General features: G+C 41.0%; 1 protein-coding gene across 1 annotated transcript; it reads right to left on the reverse strand.

Moving 5' to 3' along the window:
* Positions 1-1,919: 1,919 nt before the first annotated feature.
* Positions 1,920-16,947, reverse strand: Ccdc181 (coiled-coil domain containing 181). The gene is made up of 6 exons (XM_057770240.1): positions 16,838-16,947; positions 14,438-14,580; positions 12,280-13,224; positions 10,582-10,728; positions 3,266-3,420; positions 1,920-2,660 (listed from the first exon to the last, which is right to left on the reverse strand). The coding sequence occupies exons 2-6, from the start codon at positions 14,552-14,554 to the stop codon at positions 2,498-2,500; spliced, it is 1,527 nt and encodes a 508-aa protein (XP_057626223.1). The 5' UTR covers positions 14,555-14,580; positions 16,838-16,947; the 3' UTR covers positions 1,920-2,497.
* Positions 16,948-19,571: the final 2,624 nt, after the last annotated feature.

Below are 19,571 nucleotides of genomic sequence, written 5' to 3' on the forward strand. Positions count from 1 at the left end.
AAAAGAAATGCACAGTTGACGCTTGTTACAATTTAGATAAATGCTTCATGTTAGATAAAAAGAACAAATACTGGTACCAGCGTCTGAAGAAGGGCAGGAAGGGGTGTTTAAAAAAACAAAATTCATAGTTTTTCAATAATGAGTGGGAAAAATTACAAGGGATTTTAACTATAGGACTCCTACTTCTCTTTCTGATGAGAAGAAGTGAAAACAGAGTTCATAAAGTTGGGAGGGGGATGTGGTGAGGGGGGTTTAGGATGAGTTGGAGGGATTGGATGGGAGACATATATGATCAAAACACATTGTATATATGTATGGGATTCTCAATAAGTTAAAAATGCAATAAAATATAAATAGTGGAATGACTTAATTATTTCTCCAAAGATGGTTCACAAATGGCCAACAACCACACATAGCTGGTTATTAGGACTATGCAAATCTGTTCAGTGTCTGTCATATTGTGATATGGTGTGTCTTCCGTGGGCATCACTGACAAACTCTACAGTGTTCTACACACTGCATCCTGTCTGCAGCACACATCCAGGAAAAAACACAGAGTTAAGTGTGTATACATGTGACAGCACGCATCCAGGAGAAAACACATACTTAAGTGTGTACACATGTGGTGTTCACAGCTGCACTCCTCACCACACCAAAAGCCAGGAGTGTCCCAAGCAATGAGCGAATGAGCAGAATGTTAAACATATGTTACATGTTTTCCTCCATAAAAAGGAATTAAATACTGGTAAATACACTATGTTGTGGGAGAGCTTCCAAAGCACTGTGCCACGTGGAAGAAGCCACACATGCAAGATCATGTTTTTAACTGTGAAATTTCCAGAACAGGCAAATCCATAGACAGAGAACACATAGTATCAGCTCAGAGGAAGTGTGGAGCAAGGGGCCTTGAAAGTGGCTGGTCACAGGGATGGACTACTAGGAGTGATAGAATCATCTTGGAACTACAAAGAGAGTTGGGGCTGTCTAATTTATAAATATGCTAAGTGCTGCTTGACTATGGTTTAAAGAATTAGTTTTATATGAAGCTCACCTCATTAAAATTAAAGGAAAAAAGTTTGGGGCCGCCAATATTTTTGTTTGTCTTTCCCAGCTAACCTACATTACAATACTTGTGTACTATCAGATATATGGTAGTATTTTTAGCATTTAGAAATATTACTTCACTGTCCCATTCTAATATCCTGCTTCCTCCTGCTCCCAAGCCCAACCCTAAGGTTTATCCCATTTCTTCCTATAATGAAACATATCATTTCCTTAAAAATTAAGTAAAACAATTACTCCAGACAGGACAGGTTTTGCATTTCCCCCCAAATATCTTTACTCATGAGTCAAGCACTAGGTATCATGTCATCAGCACTCAGTTTCACTCCGAAGTCATATCCCGAGCCTATATTAAGTATTGTGCAGTTTGCACATGAATTCAAAACCAATTATAGTGAAATGTAAGACTGCTTGATGTGCTACAAAAGTTGAAATAGGCATAAGGCATAGTGGTCCACCACACCTAACACCAGTACTTGAGGCAGAGGTGGGAAGACTCTAAGTTCAAGGTCGACCTAGGTTACAAAACCCTATATCCCCAAAACAAACTAACAATCAAGTAGATACAGGAATAAACCATTCTCTCTGCATTTTCCAATTCTTGTAAAATACACACTAAGAGGTTATGTGAATAAATGCATGTGTGTGCACATACACGTTAGACAAATGGAGGTCATAGGATTGTATTATGTAAAGCATTCACAATGACTTTTAAAACACTATTAGACATATTTTATGCACAAAGTAGAATTAAGTGTAGAAAAACTATGTTGTTGCCTTTCGATGGTACTGACAGGTGATACTTGCTCTACACTCTAAGTCACCAGCACTAAAATCCAACTTTGACAAACAAAACTTTGTGTAAAGTCTGGATAGAAACTTGTCATTCCGACATATTCTACTGAAAGATTTATATGTTTATTACATTTACTTAGTTTGTGGTAGGGATGTAGGACGTGTGCTCCACTGCGTATTTGGAGGTCAGAGGACAGCTGGCAGGAGCTAGTTCTCTTTCCACCATGTGGAGTCCAGGGATTGAACTCAGGTCATCGGACTTGGTGACAAGTGACTTTATCGACAGCCATGTTGCTGTCCCTCTATTGCGATATTTTAAATGATCGCAGGAACTAGGAATGGAAATGTATGCTTTCTTCTGGCCTTCTGGGTAGCAATGTTAATACAGTTTAGAGGTAGAACACAGAGTCCCTTCATTGTTCAGTTTGCTGAACAGACTACAAGGCAGCACAACACACTCAACACTGTGAGAGACGTTTATTTTGTGCTAGTGTGAAGACAATAAAAATTCACCATCAGCATTACCAAAAGACAAATCTCACTCTGTAATTTTGAGTATTGTCGAAACACAGGCTCCATGGGAAATGACATCTAAAACTCTGGTGACAGAACCTTCCAATACAGGCTTTCCCAGACAGCTTCAGTTGTAGTGGTCAGTAAAGCGGAAAGACTTGGCTTCGGGCATGTTGTACAGGTTGCTCTGTAGCTGCTTGGAGCGCCGTGCTTCCAACCGGAGCTGCCTGGCTCTCTCTTTGACAGCCTGTTGCTCGGCTAGTTTTTCTATCTGTTTTCTTCTGAGCCACCTGTAGAAAGAGGCATGGTCAGATTTGGTGACTATCATATTGTAAGCTTCTCATCTATAAACATACAAAATTAACATTTTTAAATAATGAAATGGGGTCAAAAGAAAAAATTGCTAAAGTAGTAACTAAATATTTCAAGCTTATTTCCCAGGCTCATTGAAGAAGGAAGTTTATACTTGGGATCAAATGCCACCACCCGACAACAGTGTCTATTTTCTTGTGAATAAGTTTGCAAAGAAATATTTAGAAGACAGGTATTCTAGTGCTAATAATCATGGTTAGATTTTTGGATGATGAAGTGATCGTCCTTGTCCTCAATGCACATTTACTTTTCCTTTTCTAATAAAAGGTTTAGAAAGATATAGACAGGAAGAGAAGGAAGAAATGAAGGAGGGAGGAAGGGGGAAGGATGGAGAGAGGAGAGAGAGGGAGGAAGAAGAGAGGGAGGAACTTCATACAAGTGGAGTCAACCTTCACTGCATTCTCCAACTTTCCCAGAGGCTAACACTCTGAAGTGGGGTCTGTACGCTCAGGACCACAGAGGATACAGATAACAGAAGAGAGACGTGCTGGCTTTTCCACACTGTGAAGGCGCAGTGACCTACTGTTTAAAGGCCCTCTCACGGCCCTCCGTTCCTCTCAGGAAAAACAAACACTCCTCCTGCTTCCTGAGCTCCTCTGTCTTCCTTTCTCTCATCTGCTCCTCGTGCTTTTTCTTAAGCCATAATCGGAAGGCCGCTTGTGGGTCTCGGTTCACCTGCTGAGTAGGAAAAAACACAAGATTTGCTTAATCTAGATGAACTAACACTACCTCTTAGAGCCCTAACGAAGTTCTACAAGATGGCAGGTTCTCAATTCAGTGTCTGCCGAACACCCAAGCCCAATTCAAATGCACTGCTTCCTCCACCGTCCCTGATTGTGCTCTGAAAGGAAGCAGCCCTGGCCCATCTCTTTTCTTTCATCCTGTCTTAGTTAGGGTTGTCATAGCTGGGAAGCGACATCATAGCCACGGCAGCTCTTATGAAGAAAACACTTAGTTGGGGTGGCTTACAGTTTTGAGGTTCAGTTCAGTATCATCATGGCAGGTACATGGCAGCATGCACACCTGGGGTAGCTGAGAGTCCTACATCTTACAGGCAACAGGAAGTTGATTGACACACTGGGCAGTATCCTGAGCATAGGAAACTTCAAAGTCTTCCCTCACAGTGACACATTTCCTCCAAGAAGGCCATACCCACTAAAACAAAACCACACCTCTTAATAGTGTCACTCCCTATGTGATTATGGGGGGGCTAATTACATTAAAACTATCACACATCCTATTGAGGCAAATGGGGAGTGGAGCTTAGGAGCCTTTGGGTGGCATGCTCAGTGTCCTGAGATCCACCCCCAGCACAGCCACAAATAGTCTTACTGAGAAATCAACTAACGGAGAAAAGTAACGGCTTGGTTTTCAAAGTGAATTTTTTGCCTAATGAAATACTTTTCCCCAAAGATAGAATAATCTAAAATGAAGAATGGAATGGGTTGTAGGCTTTGGAGTAGTTCCTGAACATTCCATGGAGCACAGATTATTAATGTGTAATTCAACACTGTGTTAACCTTTTCCTTAAATTCTACATTCTTCAGTTTTAACAGCATCTGTCAGAAAATACTTAACTGCTAGGTACATCTTCAAAACTAATTATTGGGACTGGAGAGATGGCTCAGCTGTTAAGAGCACTGCTAAGCTCTTCCAGAGGACCCAGGCTCAACTCCCAGAAGCCCCATGATGTTGTGGGGTGCGGCGGGCCGCTTCCCACTGCCTGGCTCCCAGTTAGCTTTACCGGAAATAATTACACAGAAACTGTATTCTTTTAAACACTGCCTGGCCCGTTATCTATAGCCTCTTATTGACTAATTCTCACATCTTGCTTTAACCCATATTTAATAATCTGTGTAGCACCACGAGATGTGGCTTACCAGGAAAGATCTTAACCTGTGTCTGTGTCGGGTGGGAGAATCATGGCGACTGCCTGCCTCGGCTTCTTTCTCCCAGCATTCTGTTCTGTCTACTCCACCTACCTAATTTTCTGTCCTATTAAAGGGCCAAGACAGTCTCTCTATTTAACCAATAAAATTAACACAAAACAGAAGACTCTCCCCCATCAACATGATAGCTCACAACCATCTCTATCTCTGGTTCCAGGGTATCCACTGGCCCCTTCTGGCCTTCACCAGCACTGAGCATTTGTGGCACACAGACATACATGCAGGCAAAATACCCACACCCATAAAGTGAAAATAAATCCTTGAAAAACTAAACTAATTATTGCTGAATGTACACACACACACACACACACACACATGATTTCACATATTTATTTTTCATAGTATTTATCACTTAACATTTTATTTTATATTCCAATATTTTTTAATATTTATTTTTTACTTATGTTTGTGTCTGTGTGTATACGCATATGTGTGCAGGTGCCTGTGAAACACAGATGGCATTGGATTCCCTAGAGCAGGAGTTCTGGGCAGTTGTGAGCCACCTGACCCGAGGGCAAGGAGCCCCACTCTGAGGCACTACAACAGAAGCAAGCACTCTCAGGTGCTGAGCCATTGCTCCACCCTCTAGGATTTTCAAATGTTAAGAACCTCATCCTCCATGTGCTCTGGAAGGCAGAATATCCCTGTTTTGGTTGGGATTCTATTCCTGTACATGAGACAGCACATGCCATCCAATAAGCAAGCAGAAAAACTGCTACAGTGGATACATGGCAACTTTCCTTCGCATTTCTTTGATTTTTCATCTGCTATGGTCACCTGTAGGGAACTTCCTATCCACTCCTTTACTGTTTTTTCAGCTGGGACACTGAAAGTTTTGCTCTAACAATATAAAGACTGAAAGTACCAATATTTGTAGTAATTTTGAAACTCCTAATTATCCTTTTATGGAATTTTTATTAAAACAATTTTTAGGAATCCCTTTTTATTGTTTCAAACTGTGTGTATGTGTACACATCTGTGTTTGGGTATGTGTGTGTATAGTGCCTGTAGAGACCAGAGGCATCAGACACTGTGGAGCTGAAATCACAAGCAAATATATGTATGTACACGTCTGTATGTGGGTATGTGTGTGTGTGTGTGTGTGTGTGTGTGTGTGCAGTGCCTGTACAGACCAGAGGCATCGGACACCGTGGAGCTGAGGTCACAGGCAAATGTAAGGTATGTGTGGGTGCAGAGAGTTGAACCTAGGGTCTCTAAAAGAGCAGCTGGTGTTCTCAGCTACTGAGTTATCTATCTCATCAGCCCTGAGGAAAATAAACTTTGAGGAGCAATGCTAGCCAGGGAAGCAGCTCAGCGGACTGCACACCTTCACCTCACCCTCCTCTCCTCCAGATCCAACCCCAGTTTCACCCCTAGCTCTGTAGCAGATCACCACCCAAGGTTTCCCCTTCCTCTCTGTCTTATCTCTAGAGGATCACACAGGATCTTCCTCACTACTCCGTCCCTCTGTCCAGGTTACCAACTCTCAAGGTATTGCCTGGGAACCCATCAGTCATGCAGGCCAGGGAAGCAGATGGGTTATCCTCAGACCTACAGTCTCCCTCCTCTCCTCCAGATCCAGTCCCCCACTCTTATCTCCAGCTCTGAAGCAGACCAACTTCGGTAGCCTCTCCTTCCTCTTTGCCCCCATTCCTGGGGGACTAGGCAGGTCTTGGTGGTACATCCTACTTTCTTCTCTCCTTTGTGGCCCTCAGCTCCCCCACCCCAGTCCATGTCCATTCCTAATGTCAACTCTCAATACCTAGAAACACATCCTACCTGAACCCCCAGGGATCACACATGGCAGAACCTCAGAAGCATTTCCTACCAGGCTACCCACGGCCACCACACTCTACTCAGAACCAGAGAGGGCAACAGAAGCCAGGAATGGAACACCCGTCCAACCAAGACAAGACCAGATGTCAGCACTGAGAATTTTCAATTTTCCCCAACCCAGATGCCTAGATAGAAGAGTGAAAACATGATCGGCAACAGCCAGGACAATATGTCTCCACTACCGCCTAGCCACCCTACTACAACAGGCCCTGAGAAATGCAATATGGAAGAAGCACAAGACAAGAACTTCAACATGGCCTTTATGGATATGTCAGAGGTCCTGAAAGAAGACATGAATACATTTATTAAATCTACGAAAACAGTGGAGTGAAATGAAGAACTGCAAGTTCAAGACTTGCAAGTGGAAATAGAATCAATAAAGAAAACCCAAACTGAGAAAAAACTGAAAATAAAAATTTAGGAACTCTAACATGAACCTCAGGGGCAAACACCACCAACAGAATACAAAAGATGAAAGAGACAGTCTCAGGCATTGAAGACAAGATAGAAGAAATGGATGCCTTAGTCAAAGAAAACGTTAAATCTAAGAAACTGCAGGCATAAACCATCCTGGAAATCTGTGACACTATGTAAAGACCAATTCTACGAATAATCCAGATAGAGAAAGGAGAAGAAACCCAGGTCAAAGGCACAGAAAACATTTCTTTTTTAAAATTTTTTATTTTATTTTTATTTATTTATTTTCAGAAAAACATTTCTAACAAATCATAAAAGAAAAATATCCCTAACCTAAAGAAAGAAGTGCCTATCAAAGTACAAGAAGCATATAGAACACTAACTAGACTGGACCAGAAAAAGTCCCCTAGGCATATAATAATCACTAAATGTACAGAACAAAAAAAAATATTAAAAGCTGCCAAGAAAAAAGTAATATATAAAGGCAAACATATTAAAATTATAGCTGTCTCAGTGCAGACTCTAACAGCCAGAAGGTCCTAGACAGATGTGCCAAAGACTCTAAGATAAGACTACTATACCCAGAAAAACTGTCAATCATAATAGATAAAAAAGACATTCCAGCCAGGTGGTGGTGGCACACTTCTTTAATCCCAGCACTCGGGAGTCAGAGGCAGGCAGATCTCTGTGAGTTTAAGACCAGCCTGGTCTACAGAGGTAGTGCCAGGGCAGGCTCCAAAGCTACACAGAGAAACCCTGTCTTGAAAAACAAAACAAAAGACATTCCATAATGAAAATCAAATTTAAGCAGTATCTATTTATAAATCCAACCCTACAGAAGGTGCTAGAAAGAAAACTCCAACCTAAAGAGGTTAATTACATGCAAGCAAACTGGGAATAAATAATCTTAGACCAGCAAATAAAAAGGAGATTAAAAACCTACACTACCACCACAAAATAACTGAAATCAACAAACACTGCTCATTGATAACTCTCAAATTCAATGTCTCGATTCCCCAATAAATAGACTACAAAGATATTGCACATCCCTTGACTCTTAAGAGCTGAAACCTACAAATGTAATAAACAGTATGTAATAAAATATGATTACTAGACTAGAAAAATATTTACAGCAGATATAATGGGTAAAGAATCAAAACCCTTAATATAAAACTTAATGTGAAAAATAAAACTGATTTGGACCCGTAATTCCGACTGACCAGCTGCATAAGTGTACATGACCTTTCCTTTCAGCTCAACGAATTTACTAGAGAAATTCACAGAACTCAGGGAAGAACTTACCCTTCAGGGTTCACCGTGTTACTAAAGGATATAGGAGCGGCCAGATGTCTCAGTGAGTAATGGAGTCTGTTGCCAAATCTAACTATCTGAGGTCTATGCCAGGCACCCACAATGTGGAAAGAAAGAACTGGCTTGCAAAAACTGTATTCTGAGCTCTGCAATGTGACAAGTACAGCCACCCCACCCCTGCAGCACACACAAACCTTTACAAAGGAATGTGGCTAGGTGTGAGTGGGCCACACCTGTAGCACTAGCACTGGGGAGATGAGGCAGAAAGAAACCAAGTTCTTCACAAGTTAAAAGATACACTTGGCACTCTTATTGCACAGAAGCTAGCCTCGGCTATATGGCAAGGCTGTTTAAAAAGAAACAGAATAAAACCAAACCACAACAGAAAGAATGTAAGAAGAGGGGCTATTAGGTCAGAGATAGTGCTGCCCTTACAGAAGACCCAGGTTCAGTTAACTGGACCAGTGTGGTAACTCAACCACCTATAATGCCAGTTCCAGGGAATTTGATGACCTCTCATGGCCTTCCTGGGTACTAGGCACCATGTGGCACACATATATTCCTGCAGATACCCTCTCTTACACACGCATAAGAATAAAGAAGGCAGAAGAACAAGTTCCCTGAAAAAGGCAAATGGGAAGGGGCTTCAAGTTCCTAGATCTGCTCCAGGGGACAGCAGCACCCAGTTTAACAAACCGGGGAGCTCTTCAAACCCCTGGGGCCAGGAATCTGTTGAAGGCTTCATAGAAGGTTTATGGATTAGCCCAGGTTAGCCTCTCCCTCCCCACTTCCTATCCTTGAGGAGGAACAGGAAGTTCCAAGCCCTGATCATGACTTAGTGTTTCTAGACATCAGCTCTCATCCAGAGCTGTTCCTGTAGAACCAGACACACATGGCTCAGAAAACCCTCAGGGATGAGGTTCTCCCTGCCAGCAACCAGAATCAAAAATCAAATACTACAACAAAACCAAATACTAGAAAAAAAGACCCACTTAGCATCCCTGCTCTTCCAGGAGCAACACAGGATTTTAGCAGCTCTGGGCAAGAACTAAGGATGAAACCAATATTCATATCCTTTTTACTATATCACAAACACAAACCTGTACACACACACACACAAGAATGGATAGTATTAACGTCAAGACAAACTAAGTTAACGTCAAGACAAACTAGGAAGATAAATCAAACATGGTGTTAGCTAAACTGTGGTAAATAAACTGTGGAAAATATATCACTCACTAGCGTAGGAACTAGAAATTGTTTTAAACTTGGGTGGCTGATTACATGTCACAGAAATTAATACTCTGAACATTCAAAAGTTTGAAATTTTACTCTGAAGGAACTTCCTTGCAGTCTTCCTAATGTTCTTCATATAATGTGCAGCTTTACAGAAATACTGAATACTGAAAATATTGAAACTTATCTAATCCTACATGAGGAACAAGTTAGTTAAGAATGGAATAGAAGTTAGATAGTTAAAGTAAAGGCCTAGAAAGATGTCCACAATGAAGTGAAAGCAACCACATAATGAACTTTTAAAAACAAGATAGGTAAATATTAAAAATAATATATGGTATGATTTCATTCTTATTCATTTATGTGTATGCATGTGTATCTGTGGGTGCCCAAGGCCTGGCATCTGATCCCCTGGAGCAGGAGTTACAGGTGGCTGGGAACCACCCAGTGTGGGTGATGGGAATGAACTTGGGTGCTCTGAAAGAGTAGGCGGGGCTCTCAAAGGCTGAGCCAGTCTTGCAGCCCCTGTATTTCAGGTTTTTTTTTTTTTTAATTAATTTTGTGGAGCTGGAGAGATGACTCACTGGTTAAGAGCCTTGGCTGCTTTCCCAGAGGACCTGGATTCAGCCCCTGTGGCAGCTCACAGCTTTCTGTAACTCCAGTTCCAGGACATACAATGTCCTCTTCTGATGCCCTCAGGTACCGGGCACACACACGGTGTACAAACATACATGTAGGCAAAACACTCATACACATAAGTAAAACAAATTAAAAAATTGGCATTTTTAAATTTGATTTCTGGCAACTCTCAAGCAACACCAGTCTGTAGGTTTGTAAGCAGAAATGTGTGTATATCCATCCACTTTGAATGTTATGATTAAAACGCCTTGAAATGTGAATTAATAATTTCTATTTTATGGGCTAGGCAAGTTGGAATACAGTTAGAATCATCTGACTTTTGCCAGGCTTTGAGGAAACGACGGAGCCGTCTGTGCACAGGGCACCTTCTGCTGAGCTAGGCTTGGGCCCCGGTTCCTCCTCCTGACTCCCTTCTGATCTGATGCTGGGTCTCAAAGGGGACATCTCTCACCCTGCTGTTCATGTCTTCGATCTGCTTCGCCCGCTGGACTCTCCGCATCTCGATGACCTGCTCTCTTTTCTTCTGTAGCCATGCTTTGAACACCATCTCATTCTCTTTCTTCTTCTCATTCTCTTCCTCTATTTTGCGTTGTTCTTCCTGGGAGGGGGATCATGAAAAAGTTAGTGGAAAGTTCATGAAGCCGTATGTGAGTCAAATAGAGCCATTTGAGTTCGGAAATTAGGATTCCCTGCCTCAAAACTTTCCAAATGAGAATTTCTCTCTTTTACACATAGGGTGGGCCTCTAATTCCCTGAAGAGGAAAAATGAAGTTTTGTAAGGCAGTTAAGCCAGGCAAGTGTACAGTTACATGGTGTTCCTTACAGGCCATTGAGAATGCTATGCACTGTTTGTCAACTCTTAGGTTACTTTTGTTACCAATTAACTAAATTACTTAAATGCAAACAACAGCACATTTTAGAAGCACTGTCAATTGCCTGAGCGGTTTTCATTGTTAAATTAAGTGTGATGAAGGTACTGCAGTTGTGAAATAAAATACTTTACTCACTCAAAAATGTGTGGGAAATACATACAGACAACAAAGAATGCGGCAGATGCCTTGTTTTAAAAACACTTTAACCAATGTTGGGAATGTAGCTAGTTGACGGAATGCTCCTAGCAGCCTTGGTTCTATCCTCGGAGCAGCAAAATACTAAAATTAAAGCAATAACTGAGCTTAAAAAAAAACAAGAAACAGAGAAAATACACCAAAATTTGAGTCTTCTGATAAGGATACAAGAGTTATGTTGTTTTATAGGTGTTTGAAATTTTTTATTAAAATGTTTTTCAGGTCAATGATGTTGCTAAACTAGTATTTTTGCTGCTATCAGAAGCTCACTTAGAGACTTGGTTAACTATTAAGGAAAAATGAAATTGTATCTGAATTACTCATCTAACTGTCATAACCTGAAGGAAGCCACTTCCATCCATTCTGTAGATCTGTAAGGTATCACGGAGAGGACAGGAGCAGAGGGTAGTGGGAACGGCACCAAGCTACAAGTTAGATATGAGCCGGAATCTCTGTGATCGTACAGTGTCAGTGTGGCTGTGGCATTTGACTTCTTCCTTGCTATTCTCGTCATGTGAGCTTTCAAGTGGCATTGGGAAGCATTTCATTAGGGATATCGGGCTCCACTCTCCCTTCCCCAGGAGTGGGGCATGCTAGACACTGCTCCACTACCGAGCTCCGTCCTCAGCCAAGCTCCACTCTCAATCTAAAACTAAAATACCAGAAATCAAGGAATTGTAGACACAGAAGATATAGGAAGTGTACACAAATAAAATAATGATAATACAAGTTAGCCTGTTGCCTTCCTTGGTGCCTTCCCTTTGACATGTAAGATTTGATTCTCACCTATCTCCTATAACCTGCCTTCAAGGGTCACCCTTAAAATGACAGTGTCATTTCTGAAATCTTGTCTGGCTCTAATGTAGATGTTCTACCATCTTTTGTGTTGTTTACAAGAAAGGGTCAAGGTAGTGACAGTGTTACACGCACACACACACATGCACACACACTTTCAACACTTACGCCAGCGTTTTAACAACAGTAAAGTAAATAAGTAAATCCCTGCCTTGTGTCACTGATAAAACATAAAAAATACTCTCCCACTTCAACACAAATGCCCACTGACTGGCCTTCCTCCTTACCTCCCTCTTTAGCTTTTCTCTCTTCCGTTCTAGCTGCTTTTGGAGTTCTTTCTGCCGTGGCGACAGACAATACGTTGAGGTCACTGGAGAGACATTGGCAGACTGTATCCTGTGATTAGATCTCCTGCTTCTTTTATTTAGATCTGGGTTGACAGCAGAGCTTGGACGAATCTTGGGGTTGGGTGGTGGCTGAGGGACTTGAGCCAGTGGCTCCTCTGTTGGGGAGAAAGCCACAGTGTGAACCTTTGCCGCAGGCTCTTCTTTCTTGACACCAGCAGACGGGGTGGGAGACCTGAGCGGCAACTGGGGGGTTTCACTGTCTGTACTGTTAGCACTATTAATGGGAGGCAGAAACCCCTGACTCTCGATGTCTTGTAAATTCATAAGTTCAAACTTCCCGTCTCTCTCTACCAGTATCTTCCTATCGTTTTCTTCACAGCTGCTGTCAGGAACTGACAGGAGCACTTTCTCTTGTCCTACTTCACCAGAAAGGCATAGCTGAGACAGTTTTCCAGACATATTGTTTTCGTTTTCTGAGAAAGTTTTGCAAGTGTCGCTGTCTTCTAACGGTGGGACTTCTAAATCAACTAACTTGTCCTTGAACTTCAGTTTTCGCTGCCTTTTATCATTCACAGGCTCTTGATTCTGTAGGATCTTGTTCGCCTCTATAATTTTCTCCATAATATATCTCCTTACTTCCTCGTCCTCTTCTTCCTCCAGCTCTCTCTGATTTTCCTGTTTGAAGTCCTGGAAGGAGTTCTCACTGTCTGAGTCTGATATGGGATCCAACGGCTGAATGCTTGGGACGGAAATGAAGTCATTTCTTCTGAGGGAGGCCTCGTCCTTTAGGGGTTTGTCTGGATCAGAGAGCTGTTGGCTGTGTTCTGTTTCTGGTTCATCCTCTTTTAATTCCTGGTCAAGATCGTCTTCCTTCTTGCAAGCCATCTTTAAAAGAGACATGAGACTCTACTTACCAGTACAATTGAGATTCTGGTCATTTATTTGGGGGACAATTGAAATGGATTTTTTTTTTCTGTTCATGCGGTTTACTTTATACACAGGAGAATTTAATGCTTCTGGCTTACACTTTACTCATAATATTATAAGCCGTACTTTTGAGCACCTCAGAGAAATACCGGGAAAACAATGAGTCCTCATTATCATACTCTAACTCTTCAACCCTCTGCGCCACATCTGGAGCTGCTCCAGCTGCAAGACATTGCTTCCACCTCACCTCTCAGGAGAGCTCTACCTCCACTCCTTCTGGACACTTCTAATATGATGCATGAAACTCGCCTCAGAGAAGCTTCACTTTTGCCTTTTCCCCAAATATTCTGCTTCATTCATGACTTTACCACGTAACAAATCAAGATAGCGTTAAGTCTATAAAACCCACTGTCTTCATTTTCTCAGACTCTCCCTGTTAATTCCCTCAAATCTGAATAACTATTCTTATTGTTGTCCTTCTAAAGTCACCTCATTTGATATCCAGTCATATTCTTTGTTACATCATCATTTATTGACATTAATTATATATAAATATATATGTGCTGAGTGTGTGTGCATGTGCGCACGCAAGAGCACACTAGCAAAAGGAACAGGTGGGGAACGTTCACGTTTCCTGACTTTCCCTTCCATATATCGGAACAATAGCACAGCATCCTGGGTAATATACTTTTACAAGTGTGTGTGTTGTGTGTGTGTGTGTGTGTTTGTGTGTCTCAGATCAATCCTTTATTTTTCCCTCTATCTTCATTACTCCCAAGCACTAATTCTGTCTTAAAGTTTCAGTTATTAGCTGGAAGATTGTATTTTTAAAGGATTTATTTATATTAAAAGTATAAACACATGATTTTTTCAGGCTTTCACCTTTGATGTATAAAATCATGTTAATTATTTATTTAGATTAAAATTTCATTATCACTTGAGCTTTGTTAAATGCATTTTAATTCTCATTCACCCAAGCTTTAAGGCACAGAATTTAAATCCTCTGATGTCTCCACTTCTTATCTCCAAGACGGGGATAATGTATTTAGTCAATATACATGAAGAAAACACTGCGGAGTTTAACTGCGATACCATTAATGGAAAACCTTCCAGGTGGCGAAGCACTTTCCAAATGTGACTGTCACGAACACTATTGGCGGTTTACACATACCTCTATTATGCTGCCATTACTTTTTTCTTTATCATTGATCAACCACTCCAGGTCCTTCTCAAAGTCATCCTCATATTCCCCACTTTCTTTTGAATCTATTGATTTACTTTCATCCATTTTTCCACTTGTCAATGAACAATGCTCTAAGATTTAAAAGATAAAGGTGCCTGTTTAGCCAGTTGATAGGTGGCATGGGGACAGAAATCAGTGTCATAGATAAGCTATCACATAGAAACATGTAACAGGAAGTGTTCGGGGTAAATGTGTTTGTACACACCCCTCAATGGCAACGCATTTCCATGGCAGACATTTCTAACAATGCTTTCACCTCCTCCAGTTCTCCCACCCCCAATCTATGAGATTTCTGTGGTAGATAAGAAGATGGAGGCTTAGGAAGGGATTTTCCCCATCCCCTGCTAATCAGCAAAACTGCCGCAGCGAATGATGCAGTTTGGGCTTTGGGTTGAGGTTTAGTTCTTAGCTATTTGATAAAGAAGGAGTCAGCTAACTGGATAATAATCATTTCTAAAATATTGATTGTACTCTTTCCATATATTTAATTTTCACATTCCTTTAAGCTAAAAATATAAAACAGGCTGTCTTGACAAACTCAAAGATAAGACTTCAATAATTTCTCAGTGAGAAGTTGAGGGCAATAACATTTTGAGGTGACTTGGATGAGCCGACATCCACCTTCAAGACAGGTTAAATTACTTAACAATCTACCTCTCCACCATTTTAAAATAAGGGCACTATGAATAACGCAGAATAAAATAAAATTTGCTATAACACAAAAGGCATACATAATATATACATGAATGCAAAAATATATACAAAATGCTGTTTTTCCACACTCATTATGTTTTGGCATAATCAACTTGCTTTTCACAGAAGGGGTACTGAAATTTATTAAGATGTTTAAGTTATTATTAGAAGAAAATGTCTGTAGAACTAACTCCTCAATGTTTTCTCTGAGTTTTATAATAGCTCTGAACTCATAAATAACAAGCATGAAATAGTTCATACTTCTGAGCTATTAAACAAAGATTTTTATGCATCATGACTTAGAAAAAATATTACCTATATGAAATCTAAAATGCTAAATTCAAAACCAGAATCAATATAACAAATAAAAATCTATCAGACATATTAGGAGCTATTAAAGTCATACAAATGTAAGTTAAAAGTCATAGGGAACGTGAATGAGAATTAGATGAAGTTGCATCAAATCTGAAGTGTAGGTGAATTTCTCTAACTCCAAAAGAAACACCGCCACCAGCTCTTGTGTCAATAAACAACATAAGCAGGAGGTCTTGTTGCCAAGTCCCTTATGCCTTTCAAATGAGTCTCGGGATATTCAAACCTCCGGTTCTTTAATCACCATCACTAGGACACGGTCCATATGACACGTACGGTACATACCGGAATACAATGATACCTTCCGTATCATTGTATGACTTAGCATTTCCTACTTTATTACTGTGAATTTCGTACATTTAAAGTTTATCATCAATAAAAATCCTCAAAAGTTGTCAGGCCAGACCCACCCTCAGTAGTGAACTACAGTAGAAATGAATTCTTTGCTCTTAAGTCTGTGAAAATTCATGAGTGGGTAGGTGTGCATATATATATGCACATTATGCTGACAACTTTATTCCCAGATTAAAAATATTGAAAAAGGCATTAATCTGATACTTCGGCCTCAGTCTTGTCCTATATAACCTTTTAAGCAATCCTTGTTGAATCACTAGGAACCCAGAAAACAGTAATGAGAAAGCTTTTTCACATAAAATAAGCATTTAGCAAAAATTATTTTTAAAAACAGTTAAGCAAAACCTCACAATATTATGAAACCATCAGGTCCATGCTACCTGATGCATTCTGATTAAGACTGCGGTAGTATGAAATATTTTTTTTTAAATTGCAATCTGTTACAAGTTCTGACACTAATATTTAATAAAATTAAGCAATGATTTGAATTCGTATTGAGCATCCTAAATTGGCACCAACTAAATGGATAGCATTCCATGTGTAGAAGCTAACATTCAGGAGTGATTTTTTTTTTCCATGCAAGCCACCTTTCACATTCAAGAACTTTGAGAAGGGGGTATAATGTGACAAAAATTCAGAGCTGGCGTCTAAGCCACTCTCTGAGGGGTTCCCCTTGCGCATGGCTACAGCGATGCTATGCCAGGCTGGGGAGATCCTGGGGTTTATCCTGGAAAGGCAGCTCATCTCGAGAGCTTCACCTACCTCACCTCCCCGCTAACCCAGACGTTTATCCTCTTCCTAGTCCTCCCACCAGAATCTGCGTCCTCCTTCCCTCCTCTCCCGCCAAGTGCCCTCCTGCCTGTAGAAGATGCAGCGGCTGGGGGCACAGAGATAGCCGCGGGAGCTTACCTCTCCTTTTCTAAGCTCTGATGAGGCAAGGGTGACACCCCCGGGCTGGCTCCTGATGCAACCAGCACCCGGCTGCCATGGCAACGGCGCGTCTCTTCGGTCTTCATCCGGGAACCCCACTACTGAGGCTCCGTAGGCTCGTGCGCAGCCGCAGAGCGCACCCCGCGAACCCCCACACCTCACGTCACGCCAGGGTTTCCCAGACCAGGAATCTACACATCACTGCGGTTTTCACGCCGCACGAGGGCCTGGCGCAGGACTACTGCATCGGGCGTGGATTTTGTATAACTCGACAGATTTTGAATTTGTTGCCAAAACTTATAAAAGTGCATTTCGGTTTTCATTTTCTCAAGTTAATATTTTTAAAAAATTGCAAATTGTTAATTGCTGTTTCGATCCTCAGTTTTTTCCAAAAAAAAAAAAAATCAAAATTTTACTTACAGAGAGGAGTTATGAAAGAAAATAGAACTTTTACTTCTAGCATTCAAGCTCATCATGACAACCAGCTACATTTTCCCCCATAACTTTCCTAAATATCTGCACGGATAAAAGGAAAATAAGGTAACACTGAGGTTGTGGTGACAGGTAGCAGGGCAGATAACCAATCCAGCCTGAAAGGAGCTCACGAAATAGGATGCTAACAGAAAGGTAGGCGAGCAACGTGGCTCAGGTGAGAATTCATCTTAAAAAGGGTGGATTGGGAGGAGATTAAAACAGAAATGTTTTCTGCGAAGTGTTTGTTCCAGAGCTTACTTTTGACAAATAAAACGAAGTATGGGAGACGAACGGCCGCCATGCCCATAGAGATGGCTGCCGGTGAGAAGACAGAAGGCGTCTACTGCTTTTGTCTACTTGAAGTACACCAGCTGGCGTGCTGCATAAAACGAAACCCTTTGGCTCATCATCAGCCATTGAGGCCCATCGCGGCCCCTTGGCGACTGCAAACATAATGTGGAAATTAATAATGCGGTCTGGGGATAAAATTGTCGCTGCTCATTTCCTTGGAAAAGTTAATAACCGCATTCATTCCTACGGAACTGTGCGCTCCCTCTCAAGTCGAGACAGGGTTTTAAGCATGTACAATCCCTTACCCATATAGTCATTGAAATGTATGATGAAAGTTTATTGAGTTCACATGACTAGTAGGTCTTTTTTTTTTTTTTTGGTTTTTCGAGACAGGGTTTCTCTGTAGCTTTGGAGCCTGTCCTGTAACTAGCTCTGTAGACCAGGTTGGTCTCGAACTCACAGAGATCCACCTGCCTCTGCCTCCCGAGTGCTGGGATTAAAGGCGTGCGCCACCATTGCCTGGCGACTAGTAGGTCTTTAAAATGAACTAATTGTAAGGTTTACAAGCTAATTTTATTGTGGTCAATTTAGCTATAAGTGTAACTGATTTCATAATTTCCTTCTAATACTGTCTGAGAAGAATGAAGTTTACAGAAGGAAGGACTCTTTGATGATTAGAGATGAGAGAGGAACATATTTAGAAAATAGGACATTTTAAAAATCAACACTCCGATAAATAGAATAATGAGAAGTACCACGAGTGTACACGATTTACACATAGGTGAGGGGGATGATGGTGGAATACTAACGTCACACTTTGTAATTTCAAGTCCAGCAGGTCAAGGTACCCACTCCATCATATGCATAAATGCCTTTTAATGCCCTCTTTTCTCTTAGATTATTATGCCCCCATCCACGAAGTCCCCCCAAAACCAGTAAGGAGACAGAGTCCTTTTTGTTAAAGCAAAGAGCCTTTATTTTATAAAGCAAGTTCGCAAACTCTGTCTCTCTGCATTTCCAATGTATTGGAATAAACGGAGAGCCTTGAGCTCAGTTAGAGTTGGGTTTTTATAGTAGTAAAGGTGGGGTGAAGGGTTTCTGAGGTTCAGGACTCCTGATTGGTGGCTGACATTTGTTTAGGGGTGTCCTGGTGAGTGTGCTGGCAGTGATCCTATCTTGGAACCTTCAGCATTTCCTTTGGATGGTCTGTTCTTAAGTGGTGCTTGGGTAATCTCAGTTTGTGGTTCTTCTGCAACCAGGTATTGCTTCAGGGTAAACTACTGAAACCCAGGCCTCTATTAAACTTATCGATGTCTAAGTCCTACACTGGCAGGTGATAGTGGTTGGAACTAAGGAACTTCCTTTGGGTGGTCTGGTTCTATTTAGCTTATCTTAGCTGGCTCCTACAAAACAAGCCCACTTAGGCTGCCAGTGACCCACCAAGGGAAAAAAATGAAGGACATAGGTGGACTTAGGAAGAACCAAGTGCATGAAGAAAAGGAATTTGGTTGCTGTTATCTTTCCCTTGATTTGTCAGTGTTAATTATCAATACGTCACTGTATTTTGCCTGTAGGGCATAGAAATGTGAGTTAAATCGTGCATGGACTTGGTGTATGTAAAATTGCGATACATTTTTCTTATCTACTGTTTAATATTAGTTATAATTATGGAATTTAAATGTATGTATCCTAAAATAATATCTAAGCAATAGATAGTACCACTCCAATTTATGTCTCTATTCATTATACAATACATAGCAATACAGTGTAAATTTAGGTACCTTCTATAAATGCTTTGACTTGGCAAAGACATTATTTTACTTAAAGAAGAAAAATCAGATCTGTCAAAGTGTGAAAAACTGAAAAGATGCGACAAAACATTCTGCAGAATGTTCAAAGAAGTATAGTTCATAGAAACTATTCTGTTTTTTGCAGATTTTAAGAAGAT

Source organism: Chionomys nivalis, chromosome 5, assembly GCF_950005125.1.
Source record: "Chionomys nivalis chromosome 5, mChiNiv1.1, whole genome shotgun sequence".
NCBI classification, from domain to species: Eukaryota; Metazoa; Chordata; class Mammalia; order Rodentia; family Cricetidae; genus Chionomys; species Chionomys nivalis.

What these genes read in the sequence shown, in the direction of transcription:
- Ccdc181 (XM_057770240.1), bottom strand. Translation starts at nt 14,554, where the DNA reads ATGGATGAAAGTAAATCAATAGATTCAAAAGAAAGTGGGGAATATGAG. An exon ending in TCGAAGACATGAACAGCAGG is followed by an intron (nt 3,421 to 10,581) that starts GTGAGAGATGTC and finishes TTTCCTACTCAG; the next exon opens with CAGGTGAACCGAGACCCACA. An exon ending in CGTGAGAGGGCCTTTAAACA is followed by an intron (nt 2,661 to 3,265) that starts GTAGGTCACTGC and finishes CTCTTTCTACAG; the next exon opens with GTGGCTCAGAAGAAAACAGA.